The sequence below is a fragment of the Rhinoraja longicauda genome, chromosome 5, assembly GCF_053455715.1.
Source record: "Rhinoraja longicauda isolate Sanriku21f chromosome 5, sRhiLon1.1, whole genome shotgun sequence".
In the NCBI taxonomy this organism is placed as follows: domain Eukaryota; kingdom Metazoa; phylum Chordata; class Chondrichthyes; order Rajiformes; family Arhynchobatidae; genus Rhinoraja; species Rhinoraja longicauda.
Window position 1 is genome coordinate 12,275,312 of NC_135957.1, and position 22,382 is coordinate 12,297,693.

Sequence of the window (22,382 nt, forward strand, 5' to 3'; positions counted from 1 at the left end):
GATTTATAGAGAGGGAAAGAAAATAGGAAAGGATAGCTGGAAAGGAAATCTGTTGCAATTCTATTCACACTGTATCTGTAAGCTGATTTAAATCAGAATACTGAAAGGCCAAGGTGTTGGCTGTACATTCATATCCTTGATTGCTGCTTTATCTGTTTACCAGCGCTCAGAGAAGGTGCATGATTTTTCTCTATAATTTACACTGAAAGAGAAAAACTGAAAAATAGTAGGACTCGTATGGAGATTTGGTATTAGTTTGGTTTAGTTTGGAGATACAGCGCGGAAACAGGCCTGTTGGCCCACCCAGTCCGTGCCGACCAGCGATCACCCCGTACACTAGTTCTATCCTACACACAGTCAGATTTTAGCAAAGCCAATTAACCTACAAACCTGAACGTCTTTGGAGTGTGGGAGCAAACCTGAGCACCCGGAGAAAACCCATGCGGTCACAGGGAGAACGTACAACCTCCGCACAGAGAACACCTGTAGTCAGGATCGAACCAGGGTTACTGGCGCTGTAAGGCAGCAACTCTGCTGCTACACCATTGTGCCGCAGTAGAACTTCTGATGGAAATCATGGTGTGACATTGGAATTGTTTAGTTTTGTTTAGTTTATTATTGTTACATGTACTAAATATTAGTTTAGTTTAGTTTATTATCGTCATGTTTGCTGAGGTACAGTGAACAACTTTCTGGTTGCGTGCTATCCAGTCAGTTGAAAGACTTTTCATGATTACAAGCAAGCCATCCACTGTGTACAGCTACAGGATAAAGGGAATAATGTTTAGTGCAAGATAAAGTCCAGGAATAGGTGATGCTTCAGGTCGAGCCCCTTCTCTGAAGAAGAGAAGGGTCCTGACCCAAAATGTCACCTATCCATATTCAAAAGAGATGCTGCATTACTCCAGGACTTTGTGTCCTTTTATGTAAACCAGCATCAGCATTTCCTTGTTTCCACAAGCTGCATTAATCACTCAACCTAGAGATCTCAAATCCTTTTGTTAATGGTGCTTATGGTTGGCAAACAATTTGTTATTTTCAATCGAAGCCTTAGGTTCTTGTTGAGGTTTACATCAATTACATAATTGATACCTGAAGCGTAGAATCCTGCAAGAAGTATATAGGCTATATTTACTTACACCAGGACGTATTCTATAATTGAGTTGTTATTTGTGCCATGACTTTATTTTTGTTTCCTTGCACACATTCTAAAAGATGTTTTAATTGCTTGCACTTTCTATTTGTGGCTTAGCTGAATGTGGAGCCTCTGTGGCTGCAACGGAAGGCACGTTGCTGTCACCAAATTACCCAGCCAACTACGAGAACAATCATGAATGCATCTACAGAATTGAGACACAACCAGGGAAAGGAATCAGCCTGCATGCTAGGACGTTTAAGCTTCGAGAGGGTGATGTTGTCAAGGTAACTGTGACATCAATATATTCAGCCTTTCCCTATCTTTCTTTTTTTCTCAAAATAAATTCCAATCAATGGTTTCACTCACACCACACCATTGGAATTCTGATGGTAGAATATTAAATGTGCTTTAATTTGAGCGAAATATCAATTGTTTTTGTTTTTATGAATGTTTAACGGGTCTTCAAATTTTAAACAATTGAATTATAAGAGTCTTAAATCGATTTTAAGATGAAATCTGTCAAAGTCCTGCCAAAAAAAATGGGCAGAGTAATCGTGGCATTGAAACTCTCAAGCTAACATTCTGGTTATTCACGAGTGAGTTTAGTTTGGTTTGGAGATACAGCGTGGAAACAGGCCCTTCGGCCCAACGAGTCCACGGCAACAGTGATCACCCCATACCCTAGTTCTATCCTGCACACTTGGGACAATTTACGGAAGCCAATTAACCTACAAACCTGCACGTCTTTGGAATTCGTGTGGAAACCAGAGCACCCAGTAGACTTTAGACTTTCGAGATACAGTGTGGAAATAGGCCCTTCGGCCAATTGAGTTCATGCCGACCAGCGATCACCCACTACACGAGCACTATACTACACACGAGAAAATTTACAATTTTACTGAAGTCAATTAAGCTACAAACCTGCATGTTTTTGGTGTGCGGGAGGAAACCGGAGCACCCTGGGAAAACCCATGCGGTCACGGGGCCAACATGCAAACTGTGCAGACAGCACCAGAGGTCAGGATCGAACCCGGATCTCTGGTGCTGTTTGGCAGCAACTCTACCTCTGCGCTGATTCTGGGAGCTGGAGCCCTAAATTTGGCCATAAAAATCACAAGTCTGGGTATCGTGTAAGGAGACAAAAGGTACAGTTCGTGTGCAATCCTGAACAAAAAAACAAACTGCTGGAGGAACTCGTCTGTTGAAGTCTCCCAATACTGCTGCTTGACCAGCTGAGTTCCTCCAGAAGTTTGTTATTTGCTTTGTGTTGTGTGCTCCTCCACCACACACTGCCTTGGTCAGATCCTTGCTCACATGCCGCAATGATAAGAAAAACAAAGCCCTTGCTTTTCTCTGGCATTTGTTCCACCCTCAGGGTACTCTGGGCTTTATACTGTGGCGCAGCGATAGAATTGCTGCCTCACAGCGCCAGAGACCCAGGTTCGATCCTGACTGCGGGTGCTGTCTGTATGGAGTTTGTACGTTCTCTCCATGACCGTGTGGGTTTTTCTCTGGGTGCCCCAGTTTCCTCCCACACTCCAAATGACACGCAGGTTAATTGACTTTTGTAAATTTTCCCTAGTGTGTAGGACATAGAACTAGACAATAGACAATAGGTGCAGGAGGAGGCCATTCGGCCCTTCGAGCCAGCACCGCCATTCAATGTGATCATGGCTGATCATTCTCAATCAGTACCCCGTTCCTGCCTTCTCCCCATACCCCCTGACTCCGCTATCCTTAAGAGCTCTATCTAGCTCTCTCTTGAATGCATTCAGAGAATTGGCCTCCACTGCCTTCTGAGGCAGAGAATACCACAGATTCACAACTCTCTGACTGAAAATGTTTTTCCTTATCTCAGTTCTAAATGGCCTACCCCTTATTCTTAAACTGTGGCCCCTTGTTCTGGACTCCCCCAACATTGGGAACATGTTTCCTGCCTCTAACGTGTCCAACCCCTTAATAATCTTATACGTTTCGATAAGATCCCCTCTCATCCTAAATTCCAGTGTATACAAGCCTAGTCGCTCCATTCTTTCAACATATGACAGTCCCGCCATTCAGGGAATTAACCTAGTAAACCTACGCAGCATGCCCTCAATAGCAAGAATATCCTTCCTCAAATTTGGAGACCAAAACTGCACACAGTACTCCAGGTGCGGTCTCACTAGGGCCCTGTACAACTGCAAAAGGACCTCTTTGCTCCTATACACAACACCACTTGTTATGAAGGCCAACATTCCTCTTCACTGCCTGCTGTACCTGCATGCTTCCTTTCAGTGACTGATGCACTAGGACACCCAGATTTCATTGGACGTCCCCTTTTGGTGTAGGGGGATCACTGGTCGGTGGTGGGTCGGAGGGCCTGTTTCCACGCTGTATTTCTAGAACAGAAACTAAACAGACATGTGTAGCTGTGTCCACCAGTTAAGATGGGTGTTTAGCATCATATTTTAATTTATCTTTCCTTTGCAAGTAACCACGAGTCATAAGTAGCATAGATGCTTCGAACAAACATTTGCAATTCAATAGATCCTCCTGAGTCAAAGTCAGTAAGCTAAATACTTCATAAGTTATTTCTAGGCGCAGAATTAGGCCATTCGGCCCATCAAGGCGCCATTCAATCATGACTGATCTATCTTTTCCTCTCAACCCCATTCTCCTGCCTTCTGCCATAGACACCCGCACTAATCAGGAACCTATCAATCTCCGCCTTAAAAATATCCCTTAACTTGGCCTCCACAGCTGTCTGTGGCAATGAATTCCACAGATTCATGACTAAAGAAATTCCTCATCTTCTTTCAAAAGGTACGTCCTTTTATCACATGAGCCTGTGTATTACATGATTGTGGACATGCAGAGTGAGAATTGGCGGTCGATTAATCCTCTCAAAGGGTTTCCTCAGAATTCATTTGCTGCATGAATGGTGCATGTAATAGAACATTGAACAGTACAGCACAAGAACAGGCACTTTGGACCAACCACACACACGAGGAACATTTTACAATTTTTACAGAAACTGATTAACCTGAAGCCAATTTGGGGTGGGACAGTGGCACAGCGGTAGAGTTGCTGCCTTACAGCACCAGAGACACAGGTTCGATCCTGACGACGGGTGTTGTCTATACAGAGTTTGTACGTTCTCTCTGTGACCGCATGGGTTTTCTCCGGGTGCTACGGTTTCCTCCCACACTCCAAAGTCGTACTGGTTTGTGGGTGAATGCGCCAGAGTAGGGGTGAGTGCTGTTCGGCCCGGACACTGTGGGCCCAGAGCCTGCTTCCATGCTGCATCTCGAAAGTCTAACATTTAAATCATGATCACCTACTGAGTACAGATCAGTAGGTAACAGGCGGATGGGTGGTGGAGGGGGAAAGGAATGAGGATGTGAAGCCAATGTTCAACGGTGCTCTTATTGTCACATATGTCAAACGCACAGTGAAATTCTTTTACAAACAGACCAATGTGTTCTATTTGCCAAGATTGCATTGTGAAGGAACATTGGACAAATTTATTATGTACTGTAATAACTGTGCACTAAATTCTCAAGGCCAGCTATCCATGATTTAAGCAGATAAGTCTCCCTGTTTTAGTGCAAACTATTCTGTAAATGCACAGCTTCTGTTGACACCAAGTAAAATTTGAAGATAGATAAAATCAGTTATTTCAATTGAATAGATTTTAGTCTATTCATATATTCACTTGAATTGTAAGTTTGAAAGATGGGAAAAATGCACTTTTCATGCCTCTTATTCAATTATATCACTGTGAAATTGCGAAGATTAGCCAATGTCTTGCACGAAAGAAAACAAAATAGCTTCTGCACCAATGTTTTCTGGTGGGGCAAGGATCATTACACCTGACTTCAGGTAGACCAACACAATTTAGCCTTACCTTCACCTGAACAATCAAGAGCAGTTTGTTTTATTCCTCCCTCATGGAATAGTAGGTTTATTTCTTGAAAGGAGAGGAAATATAGCAAATTTCCAAAGGTTCATAGGTACTTTTAATGGCTCACGAGCAAATGCACAGGGAAATTTTTCTTTTACTTGCAGTCCAGTAAAGTATTGCCACACCTTAGCACATCACCGATTAGCAAAGTGTACAGAAGTAGTCCACTGACGCTGCATGTAAGAGGCGCCAGGTTTTGGCGCCATTTTCAAAGTCCAGTCTGCGCTCTAAGTCTAATGAGCCGTGCCCGATCCAGGCAAGAATTTAGATACTTGGGGTTGGTCCTAGACTGAAATCTCTGAGGAATCACTTTTTCTAGAGCCGAGTTGTTCTGTTGCAATCTTGTAAACTGCCAGTCAGTCGAAAGTAAAAGTGATCCAAGGGTAACCAAGAACTAAATTACCTAGGGTGAATTGAGTTTCACCAATACCTATGCATTCAATGCATCAACATTCAACCAGATTGCCTTTATACTGAAAGGATTTTCACATGACTCTTAACAGTGGTGTTTCATGGCAAAGGTGATGGGTAAAGATATATAGCAAGCAGCTAACTTTAGATTGGCTCTTTTAAGCTGTGGTCAATCAAAATGACCCCCAATTATTTCTGTTTTTCGTCATTCTTCACCCAAAAAGCTGGAGTAATTCAGCAGGTCAGGCAGCATCTCTGGAGAAAAGGAACAGATGATATTTTGGATCGAGACCCTTCTTCAAATTGAGAGTCAGGGGAGAGGGAAACGAGAAATGTAGACGGCACATAGAACAAATCAATGAAAGAAATGCAGAAAGCAACGATGATCAAGGAAAGGTTCATCCATTGTTGACTGTGGGGTAGGTGATAGCGAGTTATACAGACAGTGAAACTCAACAGGACGACAGTGAATCTACACCATGATGTGCATGAAGACATTGTGCGGTTACTTCAGTACTCACTAAACATCTGTGCCTTCTACCTTTTAGGTGTACGATGGTCAAGATAGCTCCTTTCGGCGCCTGGGAGTTTTTACCAGATCTGAATTGTTGGGCGTTATCTTAAACAGCACTTCGAACCTTATGTGCTTAGAATTTAACACCAATGGAACAGAGACTGACCAGGGATTCGATTTCACCTATACCAGTAAGAGAATAAATCTTTTGCAAAAAGATATGCATGCTGTTGGCCTCTTAGATGGTTCAGTGGAGTTGAGTGTTTATGACACAATATGGTTCTGAGGCTGTGGCATTATATATCATCAGGGAATGATATACTCTGTTGTCTGGAAGTAGCAAAAATATGAAAGTAACTGTTTTTTTGCAGCTAATGCAAGGACAAAATTTCTATTTAATGGCTCCCTGCACATGTTGAGTATTAAAGACAGTGCTGCTTTGACTAGGAAAGTATATATAGATTGGAGATAATTACATTAGGTATATTTACAACTGCTGAAACATATATTTGTGTAATGAAGACACATCGAAATGCAGATGCTGGAATCTTGCATTAAAGAAAACCAAAGTGCTAGAGTAACAGGGCGACACAGGGATGCAACAGTGGAGTTGATGCCTTACAGTACTAGAGACCCGGGTTTGATCCTGACTACGGGTCTGTATGGAGTTTGCACGTTCTCCCTGTGACTGCGTGGGTTTTTTCCTGGGTATTACGGTTTCAGAACTTGCTTTCCCGCCTCTCCATCTGTGGCTGATGTTGAAGCTTAAGATGGACTCCCAACGTCTAATTATTCATTTAATGTTGAATTAGATAAAGGGAGATGATAAAGGGAGCTGAAATTATCTCCGGCAATTGGTCATTCCAGACATGTCCCACCTTGTGTGACATTTGACAGCAAAGTGAGCACTGAAGGTGGTGAATTCCTGTCAGCTTTTGCCCAACAGTGTCAGAGACCTGGATTCGATGCCGACTATATGGAGTTTTATTCATTCTCTCTGTGACCGTGTGCGCTATCTCCGGGTGTTCCGGTTTCCTCCACACTCCATAGATGTGCAGGTTTGTCAGTTAATTGACTTCTGTAAATTGCTCCTGATGTGTAAGGGGTGGAGAAGGTGGTCCAACATAGAACTAGTGTATGGGTGATCGATGGTAGGCGTGGACTGAATGGCCTGTTTCAATGCTGTATCATCATCTACATACTAAAACTCTCATTTGTTTGTTTGTTTCTGAACTACAGCCAAAACGGTACATGATAGCATGACAATTTTAGGCCCACCTTACTCACTATCATCCCTTTGGTGCTAATGGAAGAAGTTTCATTGTAATCGGTGTTATATTTTTTAAGTTATTCACATTTTAAAGTTTTAATCTATCTCTTAGGGTTGGAGGGAGGGGGGGTGAAGGGAGGGACAGAGGGGGGGAGGAGGAAGGATAAGGGGGGTTGAGGGGGGTGGTGGGGGAAGAGGAGGGGAAGGGGGAGGGGAGGGGGCTGGAGGGATGGGGAGGGGCAGAGGAGGAGGGAGGGACGGGAGGGGGAGAGGGGGGAGGTGGAGGGGGAGGTGAGGGGGGTGGTGGGAGAGGGAGGAGGGAGGGAGGGGGAGAGAGGGGAGGGGGGGAGGAGGGGAGAGGGGAGGGGTGGGAGGGGAAGGGAAGGGGAGGGGTAGGGGGAGGGAGAGGGGAGGAGAGGGTGCTGTACCAATGCAGGAGAGGTTTGGGCCCAACGTGTCCACTTGGTCTAGTTATACTCTAAAACTCTAAATTTTGCTCAATCATTCAGTATAGGTGTTAAATATGACAAAAGTGATTTTGTACAAACAATTTGGTGCGGTATCTGAAGCCATTCAATGAAAATGATGTAGGAAGAGCACGTTGAGAATTTCAGTTTGTTACTTGGATTTTTGCAGCGCCTCAGGCATTCCAATATCTCATTATTCACAATGCTGTTATAGTCAGAGCGTGACTGGGGGATAATTAATGTGTGCTAAACGGCTTTGCCTCTCCCTGTAATGCCACTGAAGTGATAGGCACAGTCACTGCCATGAAAAGATATGGCATGGAAATTAGAGTAGGGACAAAGAACTGCAGATGCTGGTCGCCAACAAAGATAGACATGAAGTGCTGGAGTAACTCAGCGTGTCAGGCAGCATCTCCAGAGTCCCAACCCGAAACGTCACTTTTCCTTTTTGTCCTGAGATGCCGCCTGACCTGCTGAGTTACTCCAGCACTTTTACCATGTTTTGCATGCTAACCAAAGAGATCTGATTATACATCAATGCAATCAAGTCAAAGTCAAGCGCAATAGCTTGAACAAGGGGGAAGATACAGCCTGCAGAATACAGTTCTCAACATTGTAGCACACCAGTTCCATGGCCAAAATCCATTGTCTTTGAGGGCTTCTGCTAAATTCCAGATGGCAGATTTGTACGACTCCTCCCAGCTGGCAGAAAAATGGACAGATTTGTGAGCAAAGTTACATGTAGAGCACTGTGGAAGCTGTGGGACTAAAGTATCCAACAGGGGGTATTAATGGAACCAGTTCCTGTTAGATTAAATACAGCTTTACACATTTTGCTTGGAATTTTGTTTTAAAGCACAGATGCTGGAAATATTAAATAAAGGCAAAATCATATTTGGAATACACTGTAGATAAGGCAGCAGATGCACATTGTATGCTTGCAAGCAGTTACTGCACTATTGAAGGGTACTCAAACAACAGTATACTGGCTGAAACCCTCTTACTCCCAATAGTCACTGGGATACAGTCTGTTGTGGCTAGTTGTTAATCATTTTTGAATGTGTGAATATTATGGTGGAGCCCTTTATTCCAAGTTTGCAGATGACACAAAAGTGGGTGGTATTGTAGATAGTGAAGATGGTTGTGACAAATTGCAGCATGATCTTGATCGGTTGGGCAGGTGGGCTGAGGAATGTCCATAATTTATAGGAGTAGAATTAGACCATTCAGCCCATCCAATCATGGCTGATCTATCTTCCCCCCTCAACCCCATTCTCCTGCCTTCTTCCCACAACCCCTGACACCCCCAATGGTTGATGGAATTGAATACAGATAAATGCGAGGTGTTGTATTTTGGGAAGTCTAACAAGGGCAGGACCGACACAGTGAGTGACAGGGCTCTGAGGAATTTAGTAGAGCAGAGGGTCAAGGAATGCAGGTGTATAGTTCCTTGAAAGTGGTATGACATGTAGATAGTGTGGTCAAAAAGTCATTTAGCACATTGTCCTTCATCAGTCAGAGTATTGAGTATAGAAGTTGGGAGGTCATGTTGCAGTTGTATAACACATTGATGAGGCCGCATTTCGAGTATTGTTTCCAGTTTTGGGCACCATATTATAGGTCAGATGTCAAGGGTGCAGAGAATATTTACAAGGATTTTGCTGGGACTCAAGACACTAAGGTCTAGGGAGAGGTTGAGCACTTTATTCCTTGGAGCGCAGGAGAATGAGGGGTGAACCTACAGAGGTGTACAAGATATGAGAGGAATAGATTGGGTAAATGCACAGAGACTTTTGCCTTGAGTAGTGGAATTGAGAACCAGATGTTTAAGGTGGATAATGAAAGATGTATAGGAACGTGAAGTGTGGTTGGTATATGGAAGGAGAAGCTGGAGGAGGTCGTTGAGGCAAATACTCTCATACCATTTGAGAGACATTTAGACAGGTACATGGATAGGCCAGGTTTAGATGGATATGGGTCAAGCATGGGACTAATGTGGATGGGACATGTTGGCCGGTGTGGGCAAGTTGGTGCGAAGGGACTGTTTTCACTCTGTATGACTCAATGGCTCAACCTTCAATATTGCCAGACATTCAATATATTTAACAGTCAGGACAGCCAGCTGAACCTGTGGCTTGTCTTAATGTGTTGTCAAAGCTTTTCTGTGGTAATTACATAAGGAAGGCTAGCTTTAATGATCAGGTTGCCCCCAGAATGATCGGTGCAATGATACCTATGTAGGTATGTGCCAGCAGAATCTGGATCATAGGAAATAAACTTAAGTCCCAGGGATATGTTTGCATTGTTTACAGTGTACTTTGTTTACATATACTGTTGTGCTGCTGCAAGTCAGAATGTTATTGTTCTATCTGGAACATGTGACAATAAAACATTCTTTATTCTCTTGAGGTTCCTGTTGCAATGAAATAAATGCTGGAGTAACTCAATGGGTCAGGCAGCATTTGTGTAGGCAAATGGACAAACAATGTTTCAGGATGGGTCCATTCTTCGGTGATGGCAGACAACGTTTTGGGTGTGGATCCTTCCCAAAATTGCTCTAGATTTCTACCTCTGCAGTCTCTTATGAAGACCTCCTGTCCTTTTTCACAGCGGTACAGTGGCTCTGCTGGTAGAACTGCTCCCTTGCAGCGCCAGAGACCTGGGTTCGATCCTGACCTTGGGTGCTGTCTGTGCAGACTTTGCATGTTCTCTCTGTGTCCATGTGGGTCTCCTCCGGCTGCTCCGGTTTCCTCCCACATCCCAAGGACATGCACGTTTGTTGGTTAATTTTAGTTTAGTTATTTTAGTTTATTGTCACGTGTACTGAGGTACAGTGAAAAGCTTGTGTTGCGTGCTAACCAGTCAGCGGAAAGACAATACATGATTACAATCGAGACATCCGCAGTGTAACGATACATGACAAAAGGCAATAACGTGAATAACATTTAGTGCAAGATAAAGTCCAGTAATGACCAATCCAAGATAGTCCGAGGGTCTCCAATTGGCTTCTGTAAACTGCCTCTAGTGTGTGGGGAGTGGGAAAGTTTGAGAACATTGAACTAGTGTGAATGGGTGATTGATGCATGGACTCGATGCATGGACTCGATGGGCCAAAGGGCCAGTTTCCTTGCTGTATTTATCAACTAAACTAAACTTAACTGATTCTGTAGACTCTTCTGTCGCAAGTCTAACTAGTTTCTACCTTCAACAAGATTTAAGCTTCAAATATACAGACCTGAAGCACTGGCAGATGAGATTGTAAAAATGTTTAAGCATAATTTATATGCCTCTCAAAATTGATTTCTGCAATTTTTTTAATACTGATTTCAAAAGCCATTGCCCAAAGAGATGATTCCACCCAACATTGTTTACATACCTAATTTTGATGTTTTTGCTAATTATGCTGGTTTGAAGACTTCCGAAGGGAACATATAAATTTAAGGTTGGTTTTAGGCTTCAAATCTGATTAATCTGAACTGACACAACTTACATATAGTTTTGTGTAGTTTCAATGGAATTTTCATTTATTCACAATCAGGTTACCCACAGGTAGTGAACCAGACAAGCTCATTAAAATTCATAATTTTATGATTAGACTCATTTTAAGAGACATTAATTCGGTTGCACTTAGATTACCATAGTGGACTGTATTATGAAATAGCTTTAAAAATAAAATTTCCTTTTGACCAAAAATATTCCATAGTGCAATCCTATTGCAGTGGTTCAAGATTTATCTGACATGCAGTGTGAAGTACAAATGAGGTTGAGTAAAAGCTTGAGAAAATTATTTATTATTAGAAATAAATACAAAAACTTGATTATGTTATTCTTAAGACATTAGTTTAGTTTAGTTTAGAGATCCGGCGTTGAAACAGGCCCTTTGGCCCATCGAGTCTGTTCCGAACAGTGATCCCTGTACACTATCCCACACACTAGGGACTATTTACAATTTTTACCAAAGCTAAATTAACTCACAAACCTGCACGTCTTTGGAGTGCGAGAGGAAACTGGAGGCACCGGGAGTATTGTGTGCAGTTTTAGTCTGCAAATTTGAGGATGGATATTCTTGCTATTGAGGGTGTGCAGCGTACGTTCACTAGGTTAATTCCCGGAATGGCAGGACTGTCGTATGTTGAAAGACTGGAGCGACTAGGCTTGTATACGCTGGAATTTAGAAGGATCTAATTGAACCATATAAGATTGTTAATGGATTTTGGACATGTTAGAGGCTGGAAACATGTTCCCAATGTTGGGGGAGTCCAGAACCAGGAGCCACAGTTTAAGAATAAGGGGTAAGCCATTTAGAACTGAGATGAGGAAAAACCTTTTCACTCAGGGAGTTGTAAATCTGTGGAATTCTCTGCCTCAGAAGGCAGTGGAGGCCAATTCTCTGGATGCTTTCAAGAGAGAGCTAGATAGAGTTCTTAAGGATGGTGGAGTCAGGGGGTATGGGGAGAAGGCAGGAACGGGGTACTGATTTAGAATGATTAGCCATGATCACATTGAATGGCGGTGCTGGCTCAAAGGGCTGAATGGCCTCCTCCTGCACCAATTGTCTATTGTCTATTGTCTATTGAAACCGGCACAGTCACAGGAAGAATGGACAAACTCGTACAGACAGCAAGCATAGTCAGGATCGAACTGGCATCTCTGGCACTGTAAGGCAGCAACTCTAGATATGCGCCGCCGTGCCGCCCTCTCAATGGCCATTCCACCATTTGGTCTGACAAATGATCAAAACCAACTCAAAATGTTTCCTGCATTTATGAAATGCAAAGGAACAACACAATCCTGCAGCTTTTCATAGTGGAATCTGTCCTTGTCAAGTCTGGTGTTACACTGTAATTGTTCCCAGGAGACACACAGAGACAAACACTGACTGCTGCTGCAAAATCATCAATTCATTGAACACGTACTTTGGTCTGCCCGAAACATGTTGGCCTTCCAATGCAAGGAGATATCAACAAGCAAATGCTTACAACTGGCACATTCCAAGATGCAGGAGTATGTAATGAGGGATGCACAATTCAAAGGTTCAGGAGGGACAGACCTGACTTTGTTAAGCATACTACTGCTACTTGATGTTGAAGATCTGGGACCCATGTAACTGGTTCACAATGGGCAGCACAGTGGTGTAGAGTTGCTGCCTCACAGCGCCAGACACCTGGGTTCGTTCCTAACCATGGGTGCTGTCTGTACGGAGTTTGTCCATTCTCACCATGACCACGTGGGTTTTCTCTGTGTGCTCTGGATTCCTCCCACGTTCCAAAGGCATACAGGTTTGAAGGTTCATTGGCTTCAGTACAATTTAAAATTGTCCCGAGAGTACAGGATAATGCTCGACTCGGTGGGCCAAAGTGCCTGTTTCCACGCTGTGCCACTAAACTAAACTGAACCAAACCAAACCGAACCAAACTCGTAGGAAGAAACTGCAGATAGACACAAAATGCAAAAGTAACTCTGGGTCAGGCAGCTTCTCTGGAGAAAAAGGACAGGTGATGTTTTAGGTCGGAACCCTTCAGACCAAAGATGTACAGGTTTGTAGGTTAATTGGCTTGGTAAATGTAAAAAGTGTCCCTAGTGGGTGTAGGATAGTGTTAGTGTGCGGGGATTGTTGGTCGGCACGGCCCCGGTGGGCCGAAGGGCCTGTTTCTGCACTGTATCTCAAAATTAAACTAAAATAAAATAAAGAATATTTTGGGGATAAAAAAGGAAGGAGCATTTCACGAAAATTAGAATTGCTGTCAATTGAAGGCTCCAAAAGTTCTGGAATTAACAGCTTGTCATGCTGCTACACTGCTCCTTGTAATTTGTAGAATTAGTTGCAATATTTCATTTGGCTCGCTATTTATTTGCTGGATTTGTACTAATCTTTGGCTTCTGTTATTGGCGGGCCATCCTCCTGTGAATTTTGGCTTTTGGTGTGAGTGGAACTGGGTCATTATCGAGTGGCTCCTGTCCACCCATTGACTTCTTCATCATCTAGGAAAATGGGCCAAGGAATGGCAGATGGGAGTTAAATCAGACAAATGTGAGGTGGTGCTTTTTGGAAGTTCAGCCAGGGCAGGACTTACAAAGTAAACGGCAGGGCCCTAGAGAGCACTCTGGAGATCGAGAGACCAAACGGTACAAGTAACTAGGTGGACAAGGTGATGAAGAATACACTGGAATTTAGAAGGATGAGAGGAGATCTTATCGAAACGTACAAGATTATTAAGGGGTTGGACACGTTAGAGGCAGGAAACGTTCCCAATGTTGGGGGAGTCCTGAACAAGGGGCCACAGTTTAAGAATAAGGGTAGGCCATTTAGAACTGAGATGAGGAAAAACTTTTTCAGTCAGAGAGTTGTGAATCTGTGGAATTCTCTGCCTCAGAAGGCAGTGGAGGCCAATTCTCTGAATGCATTCAAGAGAGAGCTAGATAGAGCTCTTAAGGATAGCGTATAAGAATCAGGGGGTATGGGGAGAAGGCAGGAACGGCGTACTGATTGAGAATGATCAGCCATGATCACATTGAATGGCGGTGCTGGCTCGAAGGGCTGAAAGGCCTCCTCCTGCACCTATTGTCTATTGTATATTGTCTATTGTCTAAGAAGGCATTGGAACGCTTGCTTTCATCGATCAGAACATAAGAGTATGAACACCTCATATTTCGCTTGGGCAACTTACAACCCAGCAATACGAAAATTGATTTCTCTAACTACAAATAACCCTTGCATCTCCGCTCTCTCCGTCCCTCCCTCCCCCCCCCCCCCCCCCCCCCCCCCCATAGTCATCCTACTAGTTTCACTGTCGTCCTGCTGAGTTTCACTGGTTGCATCACTCATTTTCCACTTCTCCACAGTTACCAATGGACCATTGTGGTCTCCACTTTTCCTTGATCATTGTTGTTGGCTTTGATTTGTTCTTTTGCTTATCTCTCATTCATTTGTTCTACGTACCTTTTCATATCGCTCATTACCCTCTCCCCTGACTCTCAGTCTGAAGAAGGGTCTCGACCCGAAACATCATCTATTCCTTTTCTCTGGAGATGCTGCCTGACTTGCAGAGTTGCTCCAGCTTTTTTGTATCTATCTATAAGAGTATGAGAGTTGGGATGTAATGTTACAACTGTACTGTTTCCATATATTGGTGAGACCACACTTAGAGAATGTCCTGTGCAGATATGGTGAGGGTGGTAAGGTCCCTGGTAAGGATCTTATCAATGTTTTCCGTGCACACCCCCATTTCTTCCTTAAAAATACTCCCATCTCCAGCCTGGATAGGGCATTTCCTAATTCTTGTGTTCACATTCATCGACGTTTTCCATTTGCTCAATTGTCAACACTTCAAATTTTGAGTGGAGACAAGGAACTGAGGAAAGGCACCGAGGAAAGGCACGGAATGTTGGAGTAACTCATTGGTTCGGGCAACATTCCTGGAGGGAGGTGCAGTGGCACAATGGTAGAGATGCTGCCTTACAGCGCCAGAGACCCAAGCTCGATATTAGTACGTTCTCCCTGTGACCAGGTAGGATTTCTCCGGGAGTTCCGGATTCTTCCCACACTTCAAAGTAGTGCTGGTTTGTACGTTAATTGGCATTGGTAGAATTGTAATCTGTCCCGAGTGTGCAGGATCACACTAATGTACTACCTGCCCTCCTACTCTACGACCAAAAGTTCCTCTGTCCCTGTCTTCCCCTCCTCCTTCCCAGATCTCCCTCTATCTTCCTGTCTCCACCTATATCCTTCCTTTGTCCCGCCCCCCTGACAACAGTCTGAAGAAGGGTCTCGACCCGAAACGTCACCCATTCCTTCTCTCCTGAGATGCTGCCTGACCTGCTGAGTTACTCCAGCATTTTGTGAATAAATACCTTCGATTTGTACCAGCATCTGCAGTTATTTTCTTATATTAATGACCACTGGTCGGCATGGGCTCGGTGGGCCGAAAGGCCTGTTTCTGCACTGAATCTCTAAGGTTTGGAGAACATGGACAGGTGACATCTCAGGTCAGGAACCTTCTTCGGATTGTCGGAGAGAAGCGGAGAACTTCTTCAAACTAGGCATACTTTGAAGAGATTTTGCATTGGAGCAGTCTGAGGAAGGGTCCTGACCCGAGACATCATCTGTCCATGTTCTCCAGGCATGCTGCCTGACCTGCTGAGTTAGTCCAGTGTTTCGTGCATTTTCTTTGATTATTGAGCTCGTCAATGTTCGTAAGTAGAACATTTGGGGAATACATTTCCTTCTTGCTTTCTCACCAGCACTCCATCTCCTCCACCCCAAGGTCAAGTACGATTTGACCAGATTTACTATTCCAGTGCAAACAGATGGCCAATGGTTCTTTATTATCACATGTACATACGTACAGTGCAAGTTTTTTTTTGTTGCATACATTTCAGTGAAGATGTTGCTTGCGTTTACAATTATCTCACAGCACATACACTATATCAACAATACTCTCTGCAGGGATATTTACATCTGGATAGCTTGCTGAACTGGTGACCTGAAAGAAGTTTAAATATAGTGCAAATTGTTCTTGAGTTAATCACTGGCCTGTAATTGGATGTCTCCCAAATGAACTACGAGCTCTTCACTTTGACATTCCTTCTCCAAATTAAACAACTAAATCAGCAGAACAGCTCTTCATTGGTTTAAAATGTATCCCAACTTCTGAGGGTTTTTCCAATGCCTGCTGCTTAATGAGGTTCCCTTTGTAACTCGACTGGATATTGTTGGCATATGTTTTCTCTTTTCACCAGGGATATATGTCAACATAGTCATCTTCATCATGGGTTCATTATGTTTTTAGTTTAGATCTTTAGTTTGGAGATATGGCATGGAAACAGGCCCTTCAGCCCACCGAGTCCACGACCGTCAATCACCCGTACACTAGTTTTAGATTATCCCATTTTTGCATCCTACACACTGGGGGCAATTCACCTACAAACCTGCACGTCCTTGGAGTGTTGTCCCCAACAACTTTCACCAACTTCTGCAGATGCGCCGTAGAAAGCATTTTATGGGGATGCATCACAGCTTAGTTTGGGAACAGCTCCATCCAAGCCCCGCAAGAAATAGCAGAGAATTGTAGATGCAGTCCAGACCATCACCCAAACCAACCTCCCTTCCATTGACACCATTTACTCCACACGCTGCCTCGGCAAGGCCAGCAGCATAATCAAGGATGACCCTGACCACTCCCTCTTCTGCCCTCTCCCATCGGGCAAAAGGTATGGAAGTGTGAAAATGCACAACTAGAGAGTAGTCCTGAACTACTATCTACCTCATTGGAGACCCACTGAAAATCTTTGATCAGACTTTGCTGGCTTTATCTTGCACTAAGTATTATTCCCTTATACACTGTGCACGGCTCGATTGTAATCATGTATTGTCTTTCCGCTGACTGGTTAGCATGCAACAAAAGCCTAGGTACACGTGCCAATAAACTAAACCAAACTAAACCAAAAAGCTACAATCATTAAAAAAACAACATAATCAGTTTCCTCTCTGATATGTTGGGCCAGAATTTCTTTGATCCCACTCATCCCAAAGATGGTCTAACATTTGGGCAGGATATTAGGTTTAGAGGGATATATGGGCCAAACAGAGGCGGGTAGGACTAGTGTAGATGGGGCATGTTGGTCGGTGCCTGCAAGTTGTGCTGAAGGGCCTGTTTCCATACAGTATGACTCGATGACGTTGTAATATCAACTTCCTACCAACTGAAATTTCTGCCAAACTTTCCTGAGGAGATATATTGGACTGTAAAACAAATGGAAATGAGTGCAAACAACAGGGGCACCACGGAGGAGAAAATTGTATATCAACTTCCTTATTGAAACCCCTCTGTGTCTTATTGATTTTGTGTTAAATTTGGATTTGAAGCAATCACTTTGGCCATTAGCATAGCAATTTCAAGAAAATGTACATATGGGACCTTCCATCTTCAGATTTATTATTCCAAAAATAAAGTTTTTAAAAATGCAGGTCAAGTTACAGTTTGTATTAAAAAAATAACATAATTAGTGGTGAATTTGCTCCCTCCTGCTTTTCAGATCGAAGAAATAATTTTGCAAACATTCAGAATGCATGTTGTCAAGGTGGAAAGGGTGCAGGGAATATTTATGAGGAATATGCCAGGAGTCGAGGGCCTGATCTTTAGGGAGAGGTTGAAGAGGCTAGGACTCTATTCTTGGAACGCAGGAGGACGAGAGGTGATCTTATAGAGGTATATAAAATTATGAGAGGACTAGATCGGGTAGGCACATAGAGTCTCTTGTCCAGAGTTGGGTAATCAAGAACCATAGGTTTAAGGTGAAGGGAGGAATGATTTAATAGGAACCTGAGGGGTAACTTTTTGACATAAAGGAGTTGTGGGTGTATGGACCAAGCGGCTGGAGGAGGCAGGTACTATCGAAATGTTTAAGAAACGTTTAGGCAGGTTTAGAGGGATATGGGCCAAACGCAGGCCCATTGAAGATGGAGCATTTTGGCCGGTGTGGGCAAGTTGGGCTGAAGGGGCTGTTTCCACGCTGTATGACTCTATGACTCTAATACATCCTTGAGCCTCATCCAAGGTGAAAGATTCTGGTCTTTACCATTGAGTTAGTGGGTTTAATGGGCATTTCTGCTGTGCTGCGATTACCTTGAAAATGTGCAGGTGATTGCGAGCTGGCTTGTCCACGCATTCACTATTTTCTGCCAGCAGCTCTCCAATGCGTCATAGGTGAGATTCTCACAAATGCAAGTCTGGCAGAAGCTTTTCTAATTGCTGAATACATTGCCTGCTGCTTCATTTGGAAGGATGCACTTGAAATAATAGATTCTAAGAATTGTACTGTGATTACAATCCTGCTGCTTGACTTTGTGTTCTGTGTTCTATTTTAATCACATTTTTATTCACTGCAATCATGTCAACTTTGGAGCACCTGGACATTTTGGAGTAACTCATTGGTTCAGAGAGAGCTGGCTGCCTTCATTAGAAGAGTACAGAGTAGATAAAGTCCTGTAAAGTCCGATTAAAGATTGTCCGAAGGTCTCCATTGTGGAAGATGATAGGTGAAGATTTCAGCCATGATCATATTGAATGGCGGTGCAGGCTCGAAGGGCCGAATGGCCTACTCCTGCACCTATTTTCTATGTTTCTATGTTTCTATGTTTCTATGTTTCTATGTAAGATCGCTCTCTAGTTGGTGATAGGATGGTTCAGTTGCCTGATAACAGCTGGGAAGAAATTATCCGTGAATCTGGAGGAGACAAAATGTGTTGGAGTGAACTGCAGATGCTGGTTTACACTGAAGATAGACTGGAGTCACTCAACGGGTCAGGCAGCATCTCCGGAAAAAAGGAATATGTGACGTTTCTAGTCGAGACCCTTCTTCAGGCTGAGTCAGGGGAGGGAAACTAGAGGTGTGAAAAGGTAAGGAGCAGAGGTTTGCGTTTGCTGATCAGTGCAGACATGATGGGCTGAAGGGTTTACTTCAATGTTTTACAATACAGTGACCTCCCCATTGCACCCCCCACTCTGTATTTACTTCCAGCCACGTTTATCTTTCCTGACAGCATGGCTTCCGAGAGCCTGATGGTGTCGTGACATTGGCCGCTGCCACCACATCTCCAGTGGAGGGCTGCCTTCATTGTTCTTCTGCTTTCACGCTCTAGACTTTACACTTTAGAGACACGGTGCAGAAAAAGGCCCTTAGGCCTATAGGGTTATACAGCACGGAAACAGGCCCTTCAGCCCAACCTGCCCATGCCGACTAAGATGGCCCATCTACACTTAGCCGCCCCAATGGGAACACGGTATGCAGCCGGTATTATTAACACTGAGAGAGCTGCCCTTGATGTCTCCAACACCACCAACAACGAGAGAGCTGCCCTTGATGTCTCCAACACCAACACTGAGAGAGCTGCCCTTGATGTCTCCAACACCACCATACACATGGAACAGGCGCTGGCCGCATTCGCCCTCAATGCAATCATTGGTCCACGGTAAACAAGGGCGAGATGGATTTCCTGCCCAGTCTCTGCAGAGATCCCCACTTGTACTTTAGAAACCACCTTCCGACCTTCACACAAGGAGTCACAATGCTCCACCGTCCCCCTCAAAGCGATTTGGGAATGACTATCAGTCGCCAACTCGAAACATTAACTCTGTTTCCCTTTCTGACTCGCTGAGCTTCCCGCGGCGTTTCTGTTAAATTTTACACCAAGTTAGCCCAAACCCCTGTCCATTTAAATGCCGGGATTTTAAGACCTCGCTGATTGTTGCTGCATTTTGTTGTGATTTCTGGGAGCCCCGAACGGAGGTTGCATAGCAACCCGCCTCCCGGCCCGAGGCGGCCGCCATTGGTGTAGCGGGAGCTGGCTGAGTGAGGTCACGTGGGGCGCAGTGCGGTGACGTCACCTTGTCCCGTATTCGGGAGTGAGATAGTTGGCACGGCTAATGGCCTACCAAGTCCACGGTAAACAATGTTCTCCAGTTTCCTCCCACATTCCAAAGATGTGCAGGTTTGTTGGTTAATTGGCTTCTGTAAATTGCCCCTAGCATGTAGGATAGAATCGGTGTTGGTCGGCATGGATTCGGTGGACCAAAGAGCCTGTTTCCACGCTGTATCTTTCAGATAAAAACTAAAACTTGATGAAAATGGTTTTGTATTGTATTTGGTGCAGGAGTAGGCCATTCGGCCTTCGAGCCAGCACCGCCATTCAATGTGATCATGGCTGATCATTCTCAATCAGTACCCCGTTCCTGCCTTCTCCCCATACCCCCCTGACTCCGCTATCCTTAAGAGCTCTATCTAGCTCTCTCTTGAATGTATTCAGAGAATTGGCCTCCACTGCCCTCTGAGGCAGAGAATTCCACAGATTCACAACTCTCTGACTGAAAAAGTTTTTCCTCATCTCTGTTCTAAATGGCTTACTCCTTATTCTTAAACTGTGGCCCCTGGTTCTGGACTCCCCCAACATTGGGAACAGTTTCCTGCCTCTAACGTGTCCAACCCCTTAATAATCTTATACGTTTCGATAAGATCCCCTCTCATCCTTCTAAATTTCAGTGTATACAAGCCTAGTCACTCCAGTCTTTCAACATATGACAGTCCCGCCATTCCGGGAATTAACCTAGTAAACCTACGCCGCACACCCTCAATAGCAAGAATATCCTTCCTCAAATTTGGAGACCAAAACTGCACACAGTACTCCAGGTGCGGTCTCACTAGGGCCCTGTACAACTGCAGAAGGACCTCTTTGCTCCTATACTCAACTCCTCTTGTTATGAAGGCCAACATTCCATTGGCTTTCTTCACTGCCTGCTGTACCTGCATGCTTCCTTTCAGTGACTGATACACTGATACACTAGGACACCCAGATCACGTTGTACGTCCCCTTTTCCTTCAGATAATAATCTGCCTTCCTATTCTTACCACCAAAGTGGATAACCTCACACTTATCCACATTAAACTGCATCTGCCAAGCATCCGCCCACTCACACAACCTGTCCAAGTCACCCTGCAACCTCATAGCATCTTCCTCACAGTTCACACTGGCACCCAGCTTTGTATCATCTGCAAATTTGCTAATGGTACTTTTAATCCCTTCATCCAAGTCATTGATGTATATTGTAAATAGCTGCGGTCCCAACACCGAGCCTTGCTGTACCCCACTAGTCACTACACCACATCCACCGGCTCTCCCCTGTCAATTTTCCTAGTTACATCCTCAAAAAATTCCAGTAGATTAGTCAAGCATGATTTCCACTTCGTAAATCCATGCAGACTCGGAACGATCCTGTTACTGCGATCCAAATGCTCCGCAATTTCGTCTTTTATAATTGACTCCAGCATCTTCCCCACCACTGATGTCAGACTAACTGGTCTATAATTTCCCGTTTTCTCTCTCCCTCCTTTCGTCTCCTTTCCAGGAGATCACGTAATTTTAGGAATGAGTCATGCCAAAGGACAAAGTGTAAAGAATAATGATTGTGAGAGAAGTATATCACAATTGAATTTGTGATAACGTGAAAGATGGCCAAAAAACAGAAAATGGATGAAAAAATGACGTGTTAAATAAAACACAGATTAGCTTTTGAGGACGCAAGGAAGAACAGGTGGTGGTTTACAAAGAAGAGACGCAAAAGTTCTGGAGTACCTCTGTAGGTCAGGAAAGAGGGCCCGAGCGTAAAGGTCCATGTCCTGCCCGACCCATTGAGCAACTCCAGCACTTTGTGTCCTTTTATTTAAGAAGATTTTGAAATAGGCTGAGAATTGGTGCACTCCTTCTTAAATGAGTGTGTCTGCATAAAACATTGGACTGGGCCAGATTGTGTCGATGGTTCCTCAAGGGGAACCAACAGCTTGTGCTCTGGGAGCACCGGCACATATTGGGCTGGCATCCCTCCACTGGAGATGTGGTGGCAGCGGCCAAGGTCACGACACCAGCAGGCTCTCGGAAGCCATGCTGTCGGGAAAGATAATCGTGGCTGGAAGAAAATACAGAGCATTGGTGAGGTCATTGAATTGTAAAACATTGAAGTAAACCCTTCAGCCCACCATGTCTGCACTGATCAGCAAACGCAAACCTCTGCTCCTTACCTTTTCACACCTCTAGTTTCCCTCCCCTGACTCAGCCTGAAGAAGGGTCTCGACTAGAAACGCCA

At 44.2% G+C, this 22,382-nt stretch overlaps 1 protein-coding gene across 1 annotated transcript in view; it reads left to right on the top strand.

Annotated features, from left to right (window-relative positions):
• Positions 1-22,382, top strand: part of LOC144593406 (CUB and sushi domain-containing protein 1-like) — a 1,892,487-nt gene that overhangs the window by 1,442,031 nt on the left and 428,074 nt on the right. The window contains exons 22-23 of the mRNA XM_078398909.1: positions 1,253-1,422; positions 6,044-6,200. Coding sequence (XP_078255035.1) covers positions 1,253-1,422; positions 6,044-6,200 — 327 coding nt within the window. The remainder of the gene's footprint in view (positions 1-1,252; positions 1,423-6,043; positions 6,201-22,382) is intronic.